This window comes from Corylus avellana, chromosome 7 (assembly GCF_965113065.1).
Source record: "Corylus avellana chromosome 7, dhCorAvel1.hap1.2, whole genome shotgun sequence".
Lineage (NCBI taxonomy): Eukaryota > Viridiplantae > Streptophyta > Magnoliopsida > Fagales > Betulaceae > Corylus > Corylus avellana.
In genome coordinates this window covers 28,341,834-28,366,708 of record NC_142496.1, presented here as the reverse complement: position 1 = coordinate 28,366,708, position 24,875 = coordinate 28,341,834, and the positions used below count along the sequence as shown (strand labels likewise).

Here is a 24,875-nt window from a genome sequence, read left to right as displayed (position 1 = left end):
TGCACATATATAGAGAGGAGCCACTAACTAGTTTGCACCTTTAGCCTCCGGAAACAAGAAACTTGGCAAGGGACTGGCCCTTGGCGACCTTGGCGGCAGCTCAGAAAGCTTGTTCCCGGAACTATCATAATGAATAACTCCAGAAAACTCCGGTGGCCGGCATTTCTCACCCATCAAGATCCCTTTCTGCCACACCCCACCTTCTCCGAAGCCCCGGCGCCCCTCCATTACTTGAGCACCAATATCATGATCAGCTTCAGATTCATCACAATCGTTTTCCCTGTACATGAATGGATTTGCCTTGTTTCTAATACTTGTCACGAGTTTCTTAGGGGACACCGGAGGTGACTTGGTTGTAATTACTGAAGCACGGCGTGAATGTTTGGCACATAAAGCTACCATGGCCGCAACCGAGATGAACAGGCCGATTGCTAGGGGTAATGAACCAAACTGGTGGCTGGCATGCTCGGAAATTAGACGTACCATTTCATCAAATGTTGCCTGAAATTGGTCAATGCAAATTTGGTGGACGCTTGGTTGTATATATATATATATATATATATATATATAGGTGGTTTCTTATTTTTTGTGATCGTAATTAGCTTTGTCCGGTGGAGGTGGGAAACGTAGGGGAAGACTTCTCACATCTTCTTTGTGCCTTCATTGTCTTTAGCCCAATAAAGACTATATTGTTATTAAATTAGGTTAGTTGTTGGTTAATTATAGGTAAATTAGTGAAAATAATTTCTCCATGACATTCAACCTTGTATCACCCTATTGTATTTGACTATTGTCAAGTTAACTTACCATGTCACACAAAAATCGGGTGTGGTTTATAAGGATTAGGACCCCTACAATTGAATTGCCTACAATTTAGGTCAGCAATATTTGATAGTGTTAAAATATCTTAATAGAGAAGATTAGCGCAAAAAAATGAGAATCGGCATGGTTAGGTATAGGGGTGGAACTAGAAATTTTAATTTGGAGGGGGAAAAAAAAATTATTATTTGGGGGAGCAAAAATTAATATATATATATATATATATATAATTACTTTTTTGGGGGACCTTTCCACCTTTGGTAAGGTATAATTAGGGTAATATTCCACAGTGTGTAGTAAAATAGACATAACTTTATAATTTTATTTTGAGGGCTATGATTCTAGTCTACTTCTATTTAAAGCTTAATAAGGACAATTGGGTCACCTAAACTTTGTATTTTCTCAGTATTGATAGTTTTGTCAATACTAAACACTTGGGAGCATTAGAAAAAAAAAAAAATTAGAAAATGAGAAAAAACACTTGGGAGCGATTTTTCTTTAATTTCTTGCAATTCCTTAATTTGTTTTTTGAATTTGTGGAAGAATTGTGCATTACTATATATGCTTGTAAATTCAGGTTATTACTCATGCTTGAAATGCATTTTACAGTATTCTTGAATAACTTATTAGTTATTACACATGCCTTCTGATCAGTACAGTTGTAATCACGATTACACATGCCTTCTGGGCTCTCTTGGTCAACGCCAAGGATGTAATTAAGTTCAACGTACGTAACAAGTATGAACTCCATGTTGGTCACCAAATTATTTATTTTTTATTTTTTATGAATAGAAGTCAACTATTAATTATATTATTAATATTTTACACAAATACCATTTTGTTTATGTATTATGTTTTCTTCTTTAACGATTTATTTATTATAGTAGGTTTGAGGTTGTATATTAATTAAATGATTTTGAGAGTTTATAATTTCTCATGGGCCCGCCATAAACTAAGAATTATTTATAATTCCACCACTTCCTCGTTAATTCGATTGAATTTGTCCAAGTGGACCAAGACGTGTTGATCATCTTTTTGGTAGTATTAATTCAATAAGATTGCTATCATTAGAATTCAAACATCAAGGAAAAAAAACAAAGCATTAAGTCAACTTATTGAATTGTTCCGGCCACATTCATCTAAATAAAAAATAAAAATTGCTCCTAGCTGCCACCGCTAATTTGGATGGTCAAATGCACTAGTATTTTCCATGTCACTAATATTGACATTAATGTTATATATAATAGTTTTTACATTGACAAAAAATGAAATTAATGTTAAATATCATAGTTTTATAGGCAATTAAATAGCATTACTTTTTTTTTTTTTTTTAACAATGACGGATCCAAAAATTGGTTTGTACTGTCATGTCAGTATTGTGGACCAAATCTTTAAAAGATAAAAATATAATTTATAGCATTAGTCATATAAAAAAAAAAAATTACTTGCACTTTTGATCCCACAAGACACGTAGGATTAATAGTTTTTTATATTCTAAAACATTATAATTTATTTTCATTGTGTCTTATAGGACGTTATTTGCAAACTGATTGTCAGGAATTAGAGTATATAATTGTTTTCTTTTTTTCTTTTTTTTGGTGAGATCCCCGTCTTAATTATGACAAATTTGAAGAACTAGTCTCTTTTGTTGGGAAGACTCCACGCTACCTTACCACCCTCCTTAACTTTTTCTCTATTTGGTTCATTCTTTCAAACATCCTACTTACTTAATTAGTATAGGAAGCTTTTATGTTCCCTCGCGACGTACTGACGATTTTCGGTGATTCTTACTCTTATTTTGTAGGAGTTTAGTTGCCAGTCCGGCTGTCCAAAAATACACTTCAACAATATTCTGGCCATTTTTTTGAGGAGGGAATAATGGAATATGATCCTCTTAATTTCAGATAAAATTGAGTGAAATTATTTCGTAATCAAAGTTATAGCTAGCTAAGTTAGAAGAAGGTAAATTACATCAAATAAGTTACCAAAAAAAGAAAAGAAAGACTGATCATACGAAATCAATGAAAACAAATACTAAAATAATTGCAATTATAAATAAATTAATCCAGCAGATTTCATGCATGCATTTATTTTTATGTATATATAGCTTGATCGTGTTGAACACGTCCCTATGAAATTAGTTTGCCGTCCAGCTCATGTGGGTATGAATTTTCCAAGGCTCGTGATCGATATATTAAATAATAAATAATATTGGATAGTTAATTTGCACCGCACCGATGGATCGAATTAATGTTGTACAACATTAATTTGGAAATCATGTTTTGAGAAAACCTTTTCATTAGGTGGCCCATCATTCAATAGCTCCATTACAAGATAGTTAACTAACACCTTTATTATCCCTCAAAATTGTCTTAAATGTGATGAAACGTTTACCTATTTTTAGTTTGACAACACCGTGGGAGGGCTGATTTTGTCCCCCCGGATGGATATCCTCATCAAAATGTTGTTTTCATAAGATGTGATTGCATTTGTTGGGAAAAACTAATTTCAGTCGGCAAAACCCTTGTTGGTACGGCCCTGACAAATAATACAATCCCCCTTCTTTCTGTCTATCATAATCTTATCGATATAAAATGTTGCTGTGGATATGCAGTGCATCGCACCAAGCGGCACCGCTAAGTTGGTGCGTCACATTGTGGTTGGAGTGGAGTAATTTCCTACTAAGTGGATGCGTAGTAGGGGCACACGACCATCATGTGTGCGGCGACAGTGCCAGCAGCCGCATCTTCGATCATGTTGCACATATATATATATTGCTTTGTCACTGCCAGTAAGGAGGTCGATCGTGTCTCTCTGTCTAAATGGTTAATTCATCAATTAAGGATCGATGATGATTTCTTATAATTAGGGTGTCCGAATTGGCGGACCCAAATAAGTAATTGGTCTCACAAATTTCCAAATTGTTCGGAATATATAGGTGGATTCCGCAGTCTCATTTTTATAAGCCGAGTATAATTCAGATCAAATACCCCAATTATCAAGAATCGTAATTCTCGAAAAAAAATACATCCAAGATGCTTGAACCTTAATTGTCTAAAATAAGCCAGTTTTGAGATATATTTATATACTATACCATCATCTTATATCCTCATTTCACTGGATTGATATGACAGTGCCTATCATTTTTTTTAAAAAAAAAAAAAATCAAGAATGGTTGATCCAATGGCTAATTGCTACTACTACATTAGCCCAATAGAATGAAGATGTAGTATATATATACCATTTCTTCTATTTATTACATGCTTATTGGGTCTATATGTTTAGGATATATATCGTTATATATAAACCTCATTTTTATCCTAAAACTATTTCTACAACATCAGCGTTGTAGGATGGATATAAATATGATATTATCATTACTCTGTGTTTAGTCCATTCCAACTTGATTTCTTTGATGCTGGGCGTGGTTTGATCATTGATGCGAGGGAATCTTCAAGTGTGGCTCCCCTAAATGGAGTTATTTTTGACAATTATGTAAGGAAAGATAAGCGCTAAAAGAAACTTTTTGTACTGAAATTGACGTATTAGTAAAAGGTGTAGGGTAAGAAGAGTAGTAATTCACGATTTTAATTTGTTTTCATTATCTATAATTGAATAAAAATAGTGATCAAGAAAAGAGATTGAATTTCTTTATGTTTTCCTGATCATGGATTCCAAAACACTTAGTTTATAGCATGCGTTCAATTTATCTATATAGGCTACAAATTCAAATCTTAAGATGATCAGAATTGCCAATACAAATTAAACATCTTTAAGAGTACTCAAGAATTTCTTATTATTACAAATAAAAAAATATATATATTAATTCTCGATGAACAAGGATATATTTCTAATGAATTTATTATGAAAAAAAAAAAAAAAAAAAAAAAACTAGAAAAATATAACAAATTAAATTGATGAAGAGAGGGCCTTATGTCTCACACCTCTTTCCAGAAACTATGATGACTTAAACAGCGAACCTAGATTACAAAGAGATATTTGGCAAAAATCTATGATGGCTTTTAAGGCGGTGGGGAGAAAAGCAGGTTGATCATTTTTACCCTTTCCAACAAAGAAAAAAGAACAACTTGTTGGTCGGTTGAGGTGTGTATGAACGAACCATGGAAAATGGAAATTGTCTTGCAAACTAGCTAGTTTCAATTCACACCCTATAATTAGACAATGGTGTTAATCTTTGATTCTTTTTACTTCCAAAAGACGAGGACTATATTGTCGGTAGAGATCTAAAAGGAGGATAAGGCTCGCTAGATCTCATCAATTTTCCTGTTTATTGAATTGAGGTTGTAGTTAATTAAGCATCGATCCTTAATTAATTAAGCACATATGTAAGTAATTTGAACTTTAATTTGGTTTGAAACACAGTAAAATCTACCAAAATAAATGCGTCCGTGAGCTAGCTAGGGGAAAACAAACACTACTTTATTGCCTTAAAAGGAAAAAAAGGTAAAAGAAACTTAGGCGCGCGTATGATTATAATTGATGCCACATTAACTCGTCTTTCCTTTATCAAAGTCGGAACCAGGATCCCGGAGGAGGACATGCCGCCGGTTTCAATATATATATATATATATATATATATATATTGAAACCGGCGGCATGTCCTCCTCCGGGATATATATATATATATATATATATATATATATATATATATATAATATTCAAGAACCCATCATTCATGTTTTGATCCTCCAATAAGAAATTGGGATTTTATTAGCTAGTAATTTCGGTAGTAAATTGTTGAAATCTGAATCTAACCAGTGAGTTGTACGTCTTAAACTTATTCAAATAGATGGACCCATAAAAATTCTTTCACGTTATTATTTGAATTGTTAATTATTGAAACTGTAAAATTATTGGAGGAGGCTTGAACGGCCCTTAATTCGCAGCATGTCTCGTTGGTTTGGAGTTCATAAGTGCTTGTGTGATTAATTAGTTGACACAGCCTTCTCAGAGTTGATAGATAGAGGGTCCCTCGCCATTCGGTGCTCCATTAACATTTACAACATCCCACTAGAAGATGATCTAGAACATGGGGTCGCTTTTTTACGCACTAAATATGTAAATCCATCTACAGTTATGTCACATTAATTAGTATCAATCTAAATATATAGATAGATTCTCGCAAAGTCAACTACCATATAACAAAGTCATTAATTTACTAATTATATATTTACCACCACAAAGAAGAAGAAAATTTGTTTATTATATTAATATATATGACATCTATCTAGTCATCTACATATAGAGAAACAAAGTTTACAAAAATGGACTGTCTTTTTCCCATCGTCTCCTTATTGAAAGCTAGCCATCATATAGCCTGCTCTTAGATACCATAAATGAACTTTCACAAAGGAGAATAGATTGTTAAGGCATCGCAAGGTTCGGATAGCGGCATTGAGTCTTGAGTTCAGTAATTTGTTTCTAATTTTAATTGAACATTGATTCCCAACATTAGGTCATGTAGAAATTATATAGCAAATTAAGGACGTACGTTGTTGTTAAGTTGTTATAATATATATGGTCGGTGCAACCAAAGAGGGTCTCACGTGCCACCAAACCCGTCACGTGTTTTGAACACTGCTGTCATATATTAATCTTTAAAGGAAGCAAAGCTTTTACACTAACCAACCCCCCTCATTAATAAATAGAATTATTATGGTGGAGCTGAAAATCTTCTCCCCCAGCAATGTGCCGTGCCGTCACAGCTACTCATGTTTCTTTGAAACCAAACATTAAAAATGACCAAAATCATCATCATGGTAATTATCAAGCACTAGCAACCAAAATTGTGTAGTATTCTCTCCTTTTATGACAACAATAACCTTAATTAATACATGTACAAACCCCATACTCTCAAATATATATCATACACCATCATCTCTAGAATGGTGTTTCCTGATAATTAAAGAAAAAGATGTAAAATCATCATACAAGCAATATTGAAAGTTTCCACTAGCCATTTCTTTTTCTCTCTTGTATGTTCACCTGAGATATCGTAATGATCATCAATGGTGCAACGGGTTCGGACCAGTGGGGACACGGCGCTTTTCAACGCCATAACGCGGATCAATCTCGCTCTCAGCCGGGTCGGGGTCCGGCTCCGGCTGCACGTGCTCGTTTGGTGAAGGTTTCCGGTGGTGGGTGCGTTGTTGTTGATGATGTTTTACAAATGGGGTGAAGTCGAATTTGCTGGCTAGAACTTTTCTGCTGATGACCAAAGGGTGGCGAGAGATGAGCGATGAATAGCTGCTTATGGTGGGGATTTGTTTGTGGTTGATTTTGGACTTGAGACTATGGAATTCGTGAAACAATAGCAAGAGGAGAGAGAGCCAAAGAAGAATGAAAAGGATCATTCGAGATAGTTTCAAGGCCATGGTGGAGGAGGAGGCGTGGAGGAGGGAGATCGAAGAGGAAGCATGGAGCAGTGGAATGAGGAAGAACTCAAGGGAGAGGTTTTAATTTCGTGGTTTGTTTGACAGCAATTCAATCTAATGAACTAATATAAGATATGCAAGAGAGTGTTGAAATATATGTGTGTGTGCATTTTTTTTTCCCTTCCATGTGAGACTCGAGAGTACCTTTTTATGCTTATTTATGGAGAGAGTGTAGAGAGAGAGAGAGAGAGAGAGAGAGAGAGAGAAAGGGGCCGGTAGACCCTTTTCCCAATGAAAGTTTCTTCGAAATAAAGGAATAAAAAAGGATCATAATTGTCGATTGTCAAAGCTTGAATTATGCATGATTGTGCTTATTATTATTTTCTTGAATATTTTTGATACATAGGTAGAATATATAAATGTTAATTAATCTCACTCACTCTCTCTCTATCTCTAGGTGCAGGATCACAACGCAATATTGGGTACAAGGAAAGTTCCATACTGGTTTGAGTGAATTGCAACTAAATATAAAGGTGGGGAATATGCTATCCACGTTTTCTATGGGCAAAGCAATCTATCAACTGTATGGAAAAAGTGGCGATCGATGAACTATAATGTCTAAAAAATAAATAAATAAACAAGCTAGGACATGGCATCATGTCGGTTTGAAATGACTATGGATAAAACTAGTTTGTTCACTTATGGTGAAAAGAATAACATAAAAACCACTAGCAATCAATCCAAGCCACGCTGGGAAACAGCAACTTAAGGTAGCTTTTTCATTGATGTTGATTGCTGTAAATGATTTGGAATTAGGGATGACAATTTGAGAGTATGAGTACTTATTAGACTATACAAGTCAATTTTAACTTGGTCTATTTAATTAAATATGTTATACACTTTTAACCCTAATCTGCTAATTTTGTGTCTAGTTCGTAAGTTGTATAAAAAAATTGCCAACCTTAAAATGTCCAGTGTCAAGTTTGAATCATGTTGAGATATGAGTATAATTAAGACTATATAGGTCAACCCTAATTCAACTCATTTAACCAAACGTCAGATCCCTAAATCATAACCCATTAATTTTGTATTAAGTTCACATTAGACTTATAAGTCGTATAAAAAATTGTTAGCCATATTTGAAATTCAATAAGGATCTAGCTTTCTTCTTACCAATACACATGTTCCAAGTGAACATAAAACTTTACATGCATTGAGGGAAGGGCTAATTAATCCTCTTGCTATATGTTCATCAAGCTAGCTTTTTTAATTTAATATGATACTACAAGATTTATAACTTGCGTGACACTTTTATTTAAGTTTTAAAGAAACTAATTTCATTAGAAATAGCTTATATGTGTCGGATCAAATTTTTCTCTAAATTAGGAAGAAATAACTTTCTCTAACTTAGTTGATTTAATTGATATCTATCTAAATTGCATGTAATTCTGACATGAATTTTTAATTCTCACATACATTTTTTTATAGAGCATATAATTCTCATATTTATTTTTAAGAATGTATATCAAAATTACGTATATACATTTCGGATACACGTCAACTTAATAAATAAATTCTTAAAAAATTACTCCAACCCAAGTTGTAAAAGAAAACTTTATCTAAAATTTAATGGGTTTGATTTGATTTCATGTAAAATTGTGCCAATAATATTGGGTTTTTTTTTTTTTTTGAAATAATAATATTGGAGTTAATATTTGCTATTAAGTTGACTTTTCACCTAGCCCCCAAAAGAGTGAAAGTAAACCGAAAACTACAAGGCGGTGAGAGGTCCTCATCAAAGCCTTAACCCAAGGCCTAAACATATTGGACCTTATTGATTGATGGGTGGGGCGATGCTCGATCCGACCCAATAATCATTTCGCCAAGCCCAATAGACTCCACTGTAAAGGACTAAAGCCCACGGTCAACAAGATAGGGCTAGAAAAGTAATACAAAAACAATACGGCCACCGCCTTCTCTTTCCGATTGAAACGCGAAAAGGTCCTCTTTCGTAGTTTATTTCTTTCGGGGTCCGATTCAGAACTCGGCGTTGCGCATCGGAATCCTGATTCGAAGAAGCGAAGATGGTACGCAAAATTTGTATCTTTAATTATCACAAAGATGATCATTTTAGGGTTTTTGTTTGAATTTGCTCGTTTTTATTTCTGGGAATAGTGATTCTTATTAATTTCACACAATTCTTATGTATTTTAGGGTTTTTATTTGTCTCAAAAGACCCCTAGGCGTTGAATTACATGCCTTACCTTTCTGGTTTGCTTACCAGATTTTGATGTTTAGTTGCTTTAATTGGATTTCTTAGCTTTTTTTCGTTATTTAGTTTGTATTAGCGATTAGATGGTTCTGATGATTATTACTTATCAAAAAAAAAAAAAGATGGTTCTGATGATTATTAAAAAAAAAAAAAAAACCCGATATGATCCGGACTAATTAGGTCCTGAATCATAGGAAAAAATCGGTTATAATCAGAGAAATTAATCAATTTTGTAGATGTAACTTGAATTTGTTTGCTTGCTAGTTGCTATTGATGATGATTAGTTTTGGCTATTTGTGATTATTGCATTAGAATTATGTTTAAGATTTCACCTGTATTTTTGGTTCTCGTTGTGCTTAACGTTTTTGATCCTTTTGATATCGGGGCATGTCTTTGGAATTGGTTGAAATAATTTCAACAGTTGCGTTGTTTTGGCATTAGGGTTCGTTTGTGAACAATAATTGAAATTATATCCCAACAATGCAAGCTGCTAAAAAGATTGAATTGGAGTGTCATCTTGTAGAGCTTGAAGTTTTGTCTGATAGTCTTAATGGTGTGCTTATGGGATTAACTTCTTTGCGATTTCCTGCCCTTGTCTCTAGGGACTTTATGGTTACTATTTAAGGACAATGTCATTTGTACTTTTGAAGGAAAAAAAAAAAAGAAAGTATTTTAGGTGACACATGGATCCAAGGGTTCCATCCCCCATCAGAAAAGGCTGTTTGTTTGCTGCACGATTCCTTTTTTTTAAAATATATATTCTTTTCCAGCTGAAGAGATCTGTTCTAAATGACTTAGGTTATCATATCAACTCGGGTCATATTATATAGCTTTTTGAGATTCATCTTTTGAAATGAGAGCCAGCTAGAGATAGTAGGATATTGCGTGAGGTGCATGATGCTTTTGGAGAAATTTACAGCTAGCATAGTTTACTTTTGTCCAGATCAAATATTATTACTGCCCATAGTGTTGACGTCAACTAAATTGAGAACTATTTAAGGCTGTTGCACTGGAATAAATGGCATCATCCGACATTTATATTAGTTCTCCATGTTTGCTTATCACAATTTTCGATGTAAATCTTCATAGGGCACTTACAACATCCTTTTGGTGAACTGGCAAGTTACAGAACTAATTGACTTTACCCTCTATCCTATTTTTATGGGAGGAGGGTTTCACAAATGTATTTTTCCATTAAAATTGAACCAAATGATCATCGTTGATTCCTCAATCTAGTGGTGACCATTCAAAGTGATGATACCCTTTTACTTCTATATGTTTGAAGGGTTACTTCTTGTATTTTCTAGATCAGTTTTGCTTATGAGCAGAAGCTCTGAGATGTGATAATTCATGTATGACTTGAAACTGTAATTCTCAAAGTCATTTTCAAATGATGCCTTCGCATTTTCTGATTCTTTTTGCTTTTATCAATCTTCTCCCTACCCATTCATTGAATCTGCTAAACTTGGTTTGCTTGGATTTCTGCAGTCTTCACTTGCAGCTGCTAGAGCAGACAATTTTTACTATCCTCCAGAATGGACCCCAAGTCAGGTATGCTTCGACTGTAGTTTCTATATTACTTTGTTAAAATACCTTATGACAGTGCATCAGTACTTAAATTTTCTCACAATTGTTCCTCTTTTCAGGGTTCTTTGAACAAGTTCCATGGTCAACATGCTCTGAGAGAGAGAGCAAGAAAATTAGACCAAGGAATACTGATTATAAGGTAAGGCATCATACACATTCCCTTAAGTTCCTGATAGTATGTCTGTCTCGAAAAGCTTGCATTGGTATTGTAAAGATATTTATACGGTTTAGTGACTTGTAAGCTTTGGCTGATAATGGAAAAGGAGAGCCCCGATGCGCCCAGGGCATTAACACACTTTACAATGGTGGTGGGCAACTAGAGTTTTGCCTGCCAACCTCTTATATTTGCAGGGACTTTCTTTATGAAACCGAGGGCTCTTTTTTGTAGATCTTTTTGTTAAAAAAAAAAAAAAAAATCTTTCTTTCCTTTTTTTCTTTTTTTTTTTCTCTATGGATCTTTGGATATTTTTTCTTTTCTTTCTTTGCCAATTCCTAAGTGCTCTTTGCCTTGCTTTCAGGTTTGAGATGCCCTATAATATATGGTGTGGTGGATGCAATTCTATGATTGCAAAGGGTGTTAGGTTCAACGCGGAGAAAAAGCAAGTGGGAAATTATTATTCTACAAAGGTATGTTTTGCAACTGATTACAGATGCTTCTGACTGTGTGATGTAGGATTGCAAGGACCGTGAATATGTTAAAGATGATATTCACGACATGTTTTATTGGAAGATGCACACACACAAATAGACATGTAGGCACTTTCTGACATATTGTCTAAATGCATCTAGTCATATTTAATATATCTCTTTATTTGTTATTGTAAGTGAGTCTCACTACTTTGTGGTTACTGTGAGAATTCAGGAGAGAGATAGCTTTGGCCTTTCTTAATTTTTGGTGTTTCCTGTCTTTTCAATTGACGGTTAAGGTCGGCATGCTTCTTTCAGATATGGAGCTTTGCGATGAAGTCCGCCTGCTGTAAACATGAGATTGTTATTCAGACGGATCCAAAAAATTGTGAGTATGTGATCATCAGCGGGGCCCAACGAAAGATTGAGGAGTATGACATTGAGGATGCAGAGACCTTTGCACTCCCTGCAGATGAAGGTTGGTTCGGATTGGTTTTTTTTTTTTTTTTTTTTTCATACCTACTTATTGTGTTGCTGTGATGTTTCTTTACAAATCTTAACCTCAATTTTCTTTTGTCCCAGAAAGAGGTAAACTAGCAGATCCATTTTATCGTCTCGAACACCAAGAAGAGGATTTGCAGAAGAAGAAAGAAGCTGAGCCAGTGCTAGTACGCCTCCAGCGAGTATCTGATGCCAGGCATTCAGATGACTATGCCCTCAACAAGGCTCTTCGGGCACAACTTAGAGTATGTTACTGAGGTCATATTAGCTCTTCGTTTTCATGTTCTTTCATAGACAGTTTCTCATTTTCGGATGTTCACAGAATCAAAAGAAAAGAGTTGCTGAAGAAGAGGCTGTTTCAAGGAAAAGGGGCCTCAACATACGACTGCTTCCACCAGCCGAAGAAGATGCTGCCAGTGCAGCCCATGTGAAGTTTTCCGGCAAGTTTGACAAAAATAGGAAGGATAAGCGAGCATTGATAAATGCTGCTTCTATCTTCTCTGGGTCATCTGGGTCTTCCACGTCCTCGAAGAGACAATTGGGGCTAGAATCCAAGAGAAGGAGAATTAGTGCAGCCGCTGCATCCAACATACTGGGAGGGGGTTTCAAGCCATCATCATGGTCACAGAGTGCCGTTACTTCACGGAGGCGTAGAGGAAATTAAGTTTCCTAGAATGATAAAATCGCTGTTTTTCTTTATAATAGTGGGCTTTAGAGCATCATCTGGTGTTGATTTGGCCTGTTCATAGTGGCAATGGAGTATGTATATATAGAGTTCGATCAGCATAATTGTTGTCTACTGGGTGTTGTATGTGTCAAGCTTTTACACTTCAGACGTTATCGCCACATGAATACTCTACTTCCCTTTTCTTTGCCTCTTCTTGTTTCTTGTTAAAAGGCAGTATATGATGAAGTTTTTGATGTGTTCAGCCTACAAAATAATTAGGAAACGGCATCTGGTTGAGATTTTTTAAGAATAAACTAAAATTATGTGTTAAATATACTTAAAATAAAGTTTTCTAAAAATAAACATTTTAAAAAAAGTTTCACAAACTAACCGGAGTAACGCAAATAACCGTTAGAAGGTTGGATATGGGCATTTTTGGGACAAAATATCAGACAATCTCCACTTTAGCATTTGTAATGGAAAAAATATGCTTTGCCCCAGGGGCATTTTGGGGTGAATAAGGGCAAAAATGTCACATACCGGAAACAACTAACGGAGAGTGTACTTTATAAATTTTGCAAGTGTTAAAAGTGCCGTATTGGTTATATTTTGGATGTAAAATATAATTTTCCCTCATTATTTATAAACTGCATCTTCATATTATCCAAGTCAAAATTAAAGTTATGGATCGAATCGGTGTTGTCCGTATTATCTATCTAAAATGTCTGGAAGCTGGGGTCTTTTCTTGCTATAAAGAGCAATGAATTTAGTTACCAATAATACTGTTGTCATGGTTGGGCCGTGCACAGTGAAAGGCAATCAATGAAAGGGGGGCCCGGGTAGCTCAAGCTCTAATTGCAGCTAATTCAACGACTACATGTTTAAACTCTTGTCCCAATAAGAGATGCACTGTAGTTAGCGAAAAACAGAGACAGAATCATTAAGGAGAGCAGGGAATGATGATGAGAGAGGGGATCCTTAAGTAAGGAGTTTCGGCTCTCAGCACCCAGACATGAATATATATATATATATATATATATATATATATATAATGAGACACAGTGGATGTACGCTTAGATCTTGTTGGATTCCTCTCACTTTTTAGCAGCACAGAAACTCCTCCGTACACCTATAAAGCCTACAACCCAACCTAACACTGCAATAAGATCACGCAACTGAGTCAAAACTAGCTAATCAAATCCAAATAACTAACTTATTTCTCTACTGAATCATTAAACAATAGATATAAAATGAATAACATAAGGTCCCCAGTTATTGTGCACTGCCAATTCAAAACCCATCATTTGGCCGGGGTGCTCTTTGCTTCTTCTCACTTCTCTCTCAACGTCAATCTCCCTCTCTCTCAGCTCCCAAAAATTTCAGGTTTTTTTTTCTAAGTTTAAACATAAAACAGGTATCTCGATCTTCTCCTCTCCTGAATGGTTTTGTGGGGTTTAAGGCTTTGGGCGACGAAAGAATCCTCTCCAATGTTGAAGGGTGATTAACTGCTAGCTGCAACCATAGTATTTGTAGGTCAGTAAAACCTAATCATCCTACTTTCTTTTTTAGTGCCTGCTGTTTCTTCCACTTATATATTTGTGTGCTAATAATTTATACACAATTACTGCATGGAAATATATCACTCAGAAGTGCATGATCGATGATGAACGTATATATATATATATTAGGAATGGATTTTTATATGCCGACCAACACCCATGATATATTATTATATATGGATCCCACGGTAGGGTTACAATTACTTGAAGAAAGGTCTGAATTAGATTGACTGCGATTTGCATATCTCCTTCTCCGCTATCTACGCAACTACTTTGATCCTTTCACTTCCATTTCTTTATTCTATTTTCCGGGTTTTTTTTTATATATATATATATATATTTTTTACCTTATATCACTGACTGCCTAGATTTTCCCTTATCTATATCGCTAATAGATCGCCTAGGCTTGTCTTGCACAAGACAAACATGTTTTCAAGGAAGCTTTTCTATTGGCTCGATCTGGAGTTGAGTTCAAAAAGATTTATATATATATATATATAGTTAAATTGTTCTTTACTTTAATTTTTGAGTCAATAAAAAATTTGTAAAAGAAAAATTACTTTTAATTACAAAAAAGTTTGTGACAATTATTGGATCCTTTTTAAGTAAGTGCAACAAGCAAAACTGGACCCACGAGCGTCTTTTTCTTCTTTAATTTGTTTTTTTCTTCTTTTTTTTTTTTTTTTTTTTTCCTGAGCATTTTTCAGTTTAGAATTTAGATAGCAGGTGAAGTAGAAGCATATTTATCTTATTATCTGGTTGTTCATCGGCAAAAAGTGAACAATAATAATGGTTCGATCTGTGGCTTCTGCATTACTTGTTACCAATTAATACTATCAGTACTCAAGCTGCAGGCGACTAAAGCTCTTTTTGATAAGTAGCTATTACAGGCTGCACCGTAGCTGAAGCAGGTACGTTCAGTGTCTGCCGCTGCCATGACTCTTAATTTCCTCACTTTTAACGACGTTAATCTGATGAAACTACAGTTTTGCTTTCATTGCTGCTCCCTGTTACCATATTTTGTTCCCTTTTTTAAATTCATTCTATTCTGCATCCAATATGCGTATAAAGGTGTACCCTAATCTCGATTGGCTTGGGCTGATCATGAGCATGTATGTGGTTGTGGATTAATATTCTAACCCTGATTATCTAAGCCTAATACAACGTAAATAATGAATGACCAAAAAGTCGATTAAAATAATTAATTTCACCCATTAAATACTATTTAGTAATTTAATTATAAATAATTAATAACAAAGTATCCTTGATTGAATAAAAGATTAATTTTTAGGGGAAAATATATTTATTTATACCCTAGAATTAACCTCTTTTTCAAAGACACCACAAACTATGATCATGTGTAATATTACTTGATTCTCTCAAACTACCATTTTATTGCAAAAGATTCCATCCGTAAGCATACATTAACCTACACGTGCATATTTTGAACTTGAATTGCCCTAAACTACCATTTGCAAATAATGTACCTAACAATCAATTTATGACACTTGACTCCCTTAAACTACAACATCATTGCGATTTGACTCCTCAATTAGATGTTGGCATTCAAATAGATAGAAAGTGTCATACTGACTTACACATGCATGTACTAGACTTGAAATGTCTGTATTACCTAGATTTTGGAGGGAGAAATGCAAGAAATTTAACAAATGTGAGGGGGAGGGGGGTTAATGGGTGGTTGACTACTGTTTGCAGTGGCCAAATACCCCCACAAGACTAAAAGGATTGTCAACTATCCGCTAAAGCCTAAAGGCTTTTAGGGATGGCCAAATGAAGGTTAAAGAATGATTAGACCTCCTAAAAGCCAATGAAGTACCACCCCCTCAATTATACCAAAGCCAAAAGATTTTAGGGGGTGGTCGACCACAAGGGTGGTTCGATCACCTCCAAAACGGGGAGAATGGGATGGGGTGGGTGGTTGCTAGGTGGTTGACTACCGTTTTCAGTGGCCAAACACCCCCTCAAGACTAAAAGGATTGTCAACCATCCCCCGAAGGCTTTTAGGGATGGCCAAATGAAGGTTAAAGAATGGTTAGACCACTCCTAAAAGCCAATGAAGTACCACCCCCTCAATTGGACCATACCCAAAAGATTTTTGGGTGTGGTCGACCATGTGTAGGTCATACGCACCATCTCCCGTCAATTTTATGGTGCCTTTGCAAAATGGGTGTCAATTTGAGAGATGTAAATATGTTTTCCCTTAGTTTTTAATCATCAAAACACTTCGAAAATGTCACATATTAAAAAGTTTGCATATTACAGTTGAAAATTGAGTATATTTTTACCGGGTTCATGGTGGAAAAAAGATTTTAACCAAGAACTGTTTTTTGGTTTTTTAAAGAATAAGTCACTCTGCAAAAGTGAAGAAAAATCATTTTGGAAATAAAAAATTTTCTGCTACCTCGATAACTTGCTACCTATTTTATGTGTCATTTTCAAAGCATTTTGATACCCAAACGGCTTAGATTCTATAATTTGAGAATCTACAATTTCTTTAAAATTATAGGGCGGGATCCTAACAATAAAAAAAAAAAAAAAAAAGTAAATATGTATTATATATATATATAAGGAAATGCGTCATTAAATTGATCAATGCTAAATTCTTGAAATTATTCTATACAAGAAGGGACGTACAGATTTCCCCAGGCCATCTGCTGCGCAGGCAAAATATAAATGCACTATCGTCAAGTTGCAGTGAACGTTAGCTTGAATTTAAAGGAAAACCTGCTCCTTCCTGAAGGTTTACTCAATACACACGGTATGGCTTAAATATATTCTTCAATACGTTATTCTTGAAATTATTCTATACGTTGACTTCTCTAGCTTGTTCGGGTAAAGTGATGCTGCATATATATGGAAACATGTTGACTCTTTGGTCTTTCTCTTATACACAGTGGGTTATTAGATAGCCATATTTATTTTCTAAAAGACATGAAACAATATATATTCATGTGGTCTATTTTCTTTTTTCTTTTTTTTCTTTTCTTTTCCGGTCGTGCGTCTTAGGTTAAACTATCATGTTTGATATTTGCTAGAGACGAAAAACGGTGGATTCCAGGATACTTCTAAACATGTATATAACAAATTAACATCTGCATATGTAAAGGTATATATGTAATTAAAAGGTCTTTTCTGTCATCTATTTTCTTTGTGAGTGGCTGCTTTTGTACTCTGGCTTGTTGTTTTCGGGTCCCTTTGTGGCTGCCCCCACTCCTTCATTCGTATTTCAGTTTTGTTTAATTAATTGAATTATTACTAACCCAAAAAAAAGTTAACACATAATAAACGAATATAATCTGAAATACGTCAATTGTTGCCCAAGTGTAAAACTAAAACAAAGTTGATATCTGGCTATGGGGATGTTTATTTTTTATAATTCTGTGTAAATGTTTAACTAGTGCCACAGAATGAGTAAGAGTTGATCTCAAGTTGACAGACAGTTTTCCAGATATTCATTCTTAATGATGTACCTTCAAGTGCATCTACTTACATATTTGATAGTCGTAAAATGCATGGCCTTGCCAGTGACTTAAATAGAGCAACATAGTTACGGATTCTGCCTTGTGTTTTAGTTCCATATCTCCCTGTCTAAATGCTCAATTAATAGCTCGCTTTACAATCATAAGACCATTCAATATTCCCATTTGAGTTGCACGACAAAATGATCACATAACATGCTTCTTATCAATCATATATGGTGATATTATTTACTAGTGGTATGCTCGAGCCTGCACAACCCACTCAAGCCCAGCAAAACCCGTTACCCCTCGAGCCCAAGAAGGTATATCTGCCCTTAGGCTGAAGTGACTGATAGGCCAGCCTTCACTCGAGGGAGTAATAGACCAACGGTCCCTAGATGAGTAATTCTAGAAGTTCCTCTTATATCACTCCAAGAATGATGTGTATTTTAAAATCACCATTGGGTCAAAATTCAATAACAATCAATCACAAGTCTAATGGTGATTTTAAGAGTCACATCATTCTAGGGAGAACACAAGAGAAACTTGTAGCATTATTCGTCCTTGGACCGATGGTTACCTGTCCAATGTACACGAGGTCAACGTACCATGAAAGGAAGGATATCTCCCATTCAAGGTTTTGCCTATTTAAACTTGACTCAGTAAAATATGAGCTATTGAAGCATTTCCAAAGGAAAGCAATTCATAAGTATATGCCACTTTTTATATTGGTACCTTGACCTTCGACCCTTGCCATATCAAGTCTACTTACCATATTGACGACGGCAGTCTTATATATGAAGGTAATGATCCCTATTCTAAGGTATGCACATATTTCTCTCTCCAGTCTATTTCCTCATTGGTTTCGCTTTGAAATACCCCACTGACTTAAGTATCAATTAGAATGTTATCTGCCAATCCCTCTGACGAGTCACCATAGTCTGTTTCCTCTTCTTGACTAGATTACCGTCATGCAGTCAACTGTAAGAACAAATCATCATCACAAGTTCTCTAAAGTGCACAAGTTTCTTGGTAAGTAGAAGTTCATAAATTGGTGGCAGCAAAAATTAATGGAACTTGTATATATAAAGTTCTAGACATTCTAACGCAATATCTATCTATTAAGATAATTAACAGAATCAAGTGGCTGATTTTTATGTCTTCTTTGGGACTTGCATCTCCGAGTACATATATATGGAATTCCAACCATCAAGTTTACTCTTGTGCTACAGCCATAGAACAGATCTCTCTTGTGCAAAACAATATTCAGAACCAGCAGCTAGAGTTCAACCACTAGCTAGTAGCCTCGTCTTTGGTAATTTTACTCTATCTTTCTTTTCCCTTTTTTCTTTCAATTTGAATCTCACTCCAAGATCCAGATGCATGGGAACTATATATAGGATGCATGATGCATGGTTGCGTGAGACATTCATGCATACAACCTATACATCGATCTGGACATTTTATTTTGTTTTACTTGATCATTTTCCATCAGTCCTATAGATGTACCCTGAATGACTAGCTAGTATATCCACTGAAAGTGACTCATCAAACTAGTAGTTGCAAGATAAATGTGGCATCTAGGTTAAACAGAAGTACTACTTGTCAATATGTAGCCCATGTACATGTCCTCTGTATAACGAAAAAGAGATGGAATTACCTAAAATTGTATATATCGAATTGATTCATGACTCCTCCTTGTAGCTTCTCTAATTTCAGTTTTGGTTTTTGATTTCTAATACAATTTTGGTTCTCTAATAATTTAACAGTTCGGCTTTCTAGTAAATAGTTGTGTAATGTTAGAGTATTGATTAAACCAATCATTTCTTATAAATTCAAGCTTTTGAGATAAATGGTCATTAAACACAATATCATAGTTAGAGGTCCTAAGCTCGGATCTTGTCTTCATCGTTTACCTCAATTGAATATTTCACAGAAAACAACACATATAGATATAAGAATGATTAAGCATTAAAATAATATTGATCACACAATCCAACAAAATGATGTTTGACAAAACAAATTAAACTCCACAGTACAATTAGAAATCACAGGGCAAGAGCTGAGCTGAGTTTTACAATATTCAGCAAACAATTCATTAGAACAAATAGCAGTTGAATAAGGGTAATTACAAACACACCTTAATTTGTCGTTCATGCACCGAAGAGATCGAGGAGCACTGGATCGATCGATATTAATTAGGATTTCAAGAGAATTGGTGTTGTAGAAAATAAGAATGCAAGGAATTATTTGAAGTGGCCGAAATGTTTGAACTAGGGTTTTGGTGTAGAGGATTTGAGGAGTCCGTAACGAAAATTGAACTAGGGTTTTGGTCTTGGGCGCTTTGGGTGGTCATGAAAATTGAATTCCCGTTTGCCCTTCTGCAGCAAAAAGACTGCATATTAACAACATTGTTGTTATTCCAATTTGCAGGAAATCCAGGGAAATGGTCTTGGGAATTAAAATTGAGAGATGATATTGTGGTGGGTGCACCCGCATTAATGATGCTTACAGAATCGATTTGATTGGCAGATTTCATAATCTCGTCATGATGATGATGATGATCTGTTTCTTCAAGGGCGGTACTAGATGAGCATAAGTGTCGACCCATTTGCTTTGATATCTCAAGGCCTCTGATAATCAATTTTTCCCTTGTTCTCTCCCTCGCTCTTGCTCTTGCCTTGTCTCTGGAATCCCTTGCAATTACTCTATGTAGTTTTCTGTTGGTTTTGTCTCTGCTTAAAAAATCGCCATTTTGAGAAACCATTTCACTATCGGACGTAACTGAGACATTAGCATTAATAATATTAGCATCTTGATCAGTAGTAGTAGTAGTTGGCTTCACTTGTGTCATCATCATCAGCTCCTTGATTGCAGTCTTGGACTTGGAAAAAAGCCACTCAATGGTTTTGCTTGCTTTATCAAACCCTAACATGTCTTGAAGATCGAAGAACTTACGCGCAATCTGAAGCGACAACCTCATTCTGCGGTCTCTCGGGCCTTGAGCTGTACAGATCTTGCTGTGCCTGTCCTTCTTTCCACTTCTCTTCCTGGCCGCCGGATCTGTCTGTTTACTTTTCTTCTTGCAAGGAACCTGCTGATCCGCCAGCACACTCGCCTCCTTTTTGCTATCTGTTGCCGCGGCTACACCATTTTCAGTCTCAGCTTGAGAAGCAGCAGCAGTAGTAGTAGTAGTCACAAAAAGCTGCTGCTGTGAAAGAAGGTGACTCAGGAATAGTTGCTCATGATCATCATCATCCACAACGAAAGGTGAATAGGATGAGGGATGCTCTTCCTGTCCTGAGCTACTCTTTCCATGATCCATGTATATTGTAAAAGGGTTGGAACCGCTGCTGCAAGGAAACATGTCTATATAACCTTAAGAGGAAATGGGTGATGAAATTAACAAGACTGATTTTGGGTAAGTAAAGAGGGAAGGGAAGAAAAACAGGAGATAGATCGAGACTTGAAAAACTTTCCTTTAAGCTGCTTCCAACTTTTATTGCAGAAAAGTGAAGGTTGGTTCAGCTTGGGGGCAAGAGAAGAGAGAGAGACTGTGGGAGTGTGTGGATATGAAATATAGGTGATGGGCATGCAGTGGAAGTGTGAATGGCCGGGTGGAGATGACACTTCACGTGGGTGCAGGTGGGGAGCTTGACAGCAACCTTTCCTCTTCTTAGCACAGAGAGAGAAAAAAAGAGAGAAGCAGCGAGCTTGGGAGGTATTATCCGAAGCTTAATGATCAAGTGTAGATATGGCCACCTCTAGGAACTCTAGAAAGAAAGAGAAAGGACAATAATATGATGAATGGAACAGCTATATATGGCCTATGACAATTTAGCCTGCTTTACTGCCTCGGAAGCCTAGACTTGCTTTGACTGGGCGACCAAATGTCATTTTTCTTCTATGACTGCCTTCATGTATAATTCATCATCTGGTTTTTAGTTTTAGATACTATTTCTCTTTTTTAATCTATTGCACATACACAAAAAGAAAGAAAGACGAAAAGGAGTTGCATATGTTCATACTTTACTACCATTTGTACAAACATAGACCTTCTTTAAAGCTAATTGGCTACGAATTGATTTCGCAAAAGTAGAATTCCTCTTTTCCTTTTTCTCCTATTTTACCATTTATATATTTATATCGTAGCCGTAATTGTTAAATCTGTTGAAAATGGTAATAGCCCATACCTCAGAGGCCTTTCTACAGGTCAATTTAGACACCCTTCTACCTTTTTCAGTAGATTCATATGTAGCATATTTACTTCGTACTTGTTTACTATTTTTCTCTCTTCTCCAAGGGGAACAGTACTATGATGACAAGGACAAGTCATGATGAACTAGGTTGGTTCAGGAAAGGAAATTAATTAATATCAATGACACCAATTTAATGAAAAGAAGATGGCTGTTTATAAATGCATCCTCTATATATATATATATATATATATATATATATATAGGGGTTTCTAATAATGAGAAAGCATGTTCCTCCAAGAAGAGGACGGCTCAAGCTACTCTGATCAGCTGTGTCCTACATATGCTTCTTTCAAGTACGTACCCATCCAATTAGTAGGGCAAAATATTAATTCAAAGATGGGTTAGTGTTTTTTACTTTGGGATCATGTACCAGATAGATTCAAAATTAAAGTGCCAGACAAAAATCTCTATTATTAAGGACCAAGCTGGGAATTGTTCATGCCCTATATATGGTTTCCGTGACTTTCTCTTAATTAACACATTTTTATCCATCTATATTCTTTGTTTTTTTTGCACGTGTTGATTTAAATACTGATTTTCATTATCACATCATTAAGTTATATTACAATCTTAATAGTACTCTATTAATATAAATTAAATAGCATTAATCTTTGAGAATTTGAGAACAAAGCTCTCTTCTCTCTAAGTGTGCTTTCTTTCTTTTTTTCTTTTTGGTGGTTTTATAAGTATTCTTTGTTGCAGTTAATTTTCACGTCATTTAGCAAGTCCAACTGTGACATCTCAAAAATTTTATCACACATTAAGTTGGGAGATTATAAAGGTGTTATATACATTGATACAAGTTCTACATTAATTTCTTACTACATAATAAGACTCAGCTATTTAATTGAGATTAGGGTCAAGATTCCTAAGTCGTGACAAATAGTATCAAAGTCAATCTAATTACACTATGTACGTGGTGGTAGCATACTACATGCAACGTTATGTGAGCCCTGTCAAAGAGGTTAAAAATTTGAGTGGGTTTAATTAGATTGTCACCCTAAAAAGTTAATCTCATAGTAGGTGGGTGAATTGTCAAGGTAGTGCATATGAGTGCTAAGTCCCGCGTCAATTCCTTATTAGATATGTGAGACTTTGTTATTTAAATGACCGTAAGAACCTCCAATATTAGTGCATTGACTAGATTTTTAAGGTAAAGTGTAAATGCGACTGGTGCTTCCATGGCCCTAGCTAGTGACTCATTGATACATTCTGCTAGCATATCATGTCTTTTGTGTCGCTCTGCTTGTAGATTGTTATGTTCCTCATCTTATATATGAAGATCATTATCGCACAGCAAACGAATTTTACCAATGGGGCACTAGCTAGGGTCTAGGTGCGTATGTCATAGCCTAATATTCTTACAATATTCTCTAGTCCCATTTTTCTGAGTACTGTACGTATTTAATTAGTATTTGTATTCTGAGAAATGCAACATCCCTCCGATCCATAAATACTAGAAGGAAATTAAAGTTGTTTTTCATATATAATTGATCAGAACTTCAAAAAGAAGACTCTCATGACCACAATATACATACTTATGTTCAAAGTTGCAGTTTATTATGTAAAATGAAAAATGGTATGGAAAATGGTCTTCCTCCCAACTTGGGTGTATTTTTGTACCATTTTTTTTTTTTTATGCTATTACTGATCATCACTCCCCCCTCCCCGCCCGGCAAAGAAAAAAGAAGGTGCATGTATACTCAATCATCACATAATATGTTTCCAAAAAGTTGAACACAAATAGCGTAACGTGCTGTTTACCTAAAGAAAAATGATGCAACACAAAAGGCAGAATTCGTGCGTTGCGATCAATTCTTCTCCAGTCAACCAATTCCTCGCTTCGCAGACGGTTTTCAGGTAAACTATTCATGTACGTCAGTGCAACATATATGATACGCAAATAATATCTGTAATGTGTGGTTTACTTTGGTGGAAAAACAAAAATATAAAATATGTTTGATCTATCTAGACAAGAATTCTTTGACTTATCTGAGGATTCTTCGTTTGATATTTATTTATTTTCCTTGACAAGACCAGTCACATCTGTAATCTGTTCCTGGCCAAGACAGATTTTTCCACTCTTCTTGTCTAGAACACCCGTTGGCTATTGTAATTATGATATATATCCTCTTCCTGTGGTATACCGTGGTGAAAGATGTCAAGAACGTGTGGTTTTTGAGCGTTGTAAAAATATGTGTATTGAATCTGCCGCTAAATTAATTAACAAGGCCTAGCCTGCCTATTCTCCTATCTCAATAGATAAGCTCCCCCATGGCCTAAAGGGTTTGAGAAATACTTGTAAATTTGTGTACATCACATCACCATTCACCAATGTGAATTTTGGTCAAGATCGAGTATGAAGATGCATGGAAGAGTGAGCGTGAGTGGCTTGTTTAATTTGTTTAAGAGGTCGGTCGATCTGACGTTTTACGTAGTGGGTTGTTGGAAAAACCCTGACTCCATTTTTGGCTTGGCCAGTTTGATAAGCCATTTGAATGTGCATGAATTGACTCCTCTCTCCTCTTCTTTGTCCATCAGCTCCCCATCGATCATGATGCACGCACTTCACTGCTACTGGCCCTGACGATTGGACAACAAATTATGGAATTTGTGTTTACACTGCCACCATGCATGTTCCTCATCATTTAGAGCTGCCGAATTCTAACCCTCTTTTGCTAAACAAATTAATTATGGAATAATTTTTATA

General features: G+C 35.5%; 4 protein-coding genes and 1 long non-coding RNA gene across 8 annotated transcripts; 2 read left to right on the top strand and 3 right to left on the bottom strand.

Moving 5' to 3' along the window:
• Window positions 1-27: 27 nt before the first annotated feature.
• LOC148584752 (uncharacterized) lies at window positions 28-486 on the bottom strand. The gene has a single exon (XM_088518000.1). The coding sequence runs from the start codon at window positions 484-486 to the stop codon at window positions 28-30; it is 459 nt and encodes a 152-aa protein (XP_088374126.1).
• A 6,274-nt stretch (window positions 487-6,760) lies between these two features.
• Window positions 6,761-7,385, bottom strand: LOC132185798 (CLAVATA3/ESR (CLE)-related protein 12). Its single transcript, XM_059599591.2, has one exon. The coding sequence runs from the start codon at window positions 7,212-7,214 to the stop codon at window positions 6,846-6,848; it is 369 nt and encodes a 122-aa protein (XP_059455574.1). The 5' UTR covers window positions 7,215-7,385; the 3' UTR covers window positions 6,761-6,845.
• A 1,790-nt stretch (window positions 7,386-9,175) lies between these two features.
• Window positions 9,176-13,122, top strand: LOC132184390 (coiled-coil protein (DUF572)). Its single transcript, XM_059598014.2, has 7 exons — window positions 9,176-9,301; window positions 10,975-11,037; window positions 11,133-11,212; window positions 11,592-11,700; window positions 12,019-12,178; window positions 12,283-12,446; window positions 12,524-13,122. Exons 1-7 carry the CDS (start codon window positions 9,299-9,301, stop codon window positions 12,863-12,865), a joined length of 921 nt encoding a protein of 306 aa, XP_059453997.1. The 5' UTR covers window positions 9,176-9,298; the 3' UTR covers window positions 12,866-13,122.
• Window positions 13,123-17,379: 4,257 nt separating this feature from the next.
• On the bottom strand, window positions 17,380-21,960 carry TCP12 (TCP domain protein 12). Of its 4 annotated transcripts, none has more exons than XR_009440562.2 (2): window positions 20,047-21,959; window positions 17,380-17,661 (listed from the first exon to the last, which is right to left on the bottom strand). XR_009440562.2 is itself a non-coding variant. In XM_059598095.2 (2 exons), exons 1-2 carry the CDS (start codon window positions 21,271-21,273, stop codon window positions 20,113-20,115), a joined length of 1,044 nt encoding a protein of 347 aa, XP_059454078.1. In that variant the 5' UTR covers window positions 21,274-21,959; the 3' UTR covers window positions 19,901-20,112. The 4 variants fall into 4 exon arrangements, 2 of the variants coding, with proteins under 2 accessions (XP_059454078.1, XP_059454079.1); XR_009440561.2 differs by lacking the exon at window positions 17,380-17,661 and adding an exon at window positions 18,799-18,887; XM_059598095.2 differs by lacking the exon at window positions 17,380-17,661 and having other exon boundaries at window positions 19,901-20,301; window positions 20,419-21,959.
• Window positions 18,847-20,430, top strand: LOC132184454 (uncharacterized). The gene is made up of 3 exons (XR_009440563.1): window positions 18,847-18,938; window positions 19,139-19,221; window positions 20,340-20,430. It is a non-coding gene; the product is annotated as an uncharacterized LOC132184454 (long non-coding RNA).
• Window positions 21,961-24,875: the final 2,915 nt, after the last annotated feature.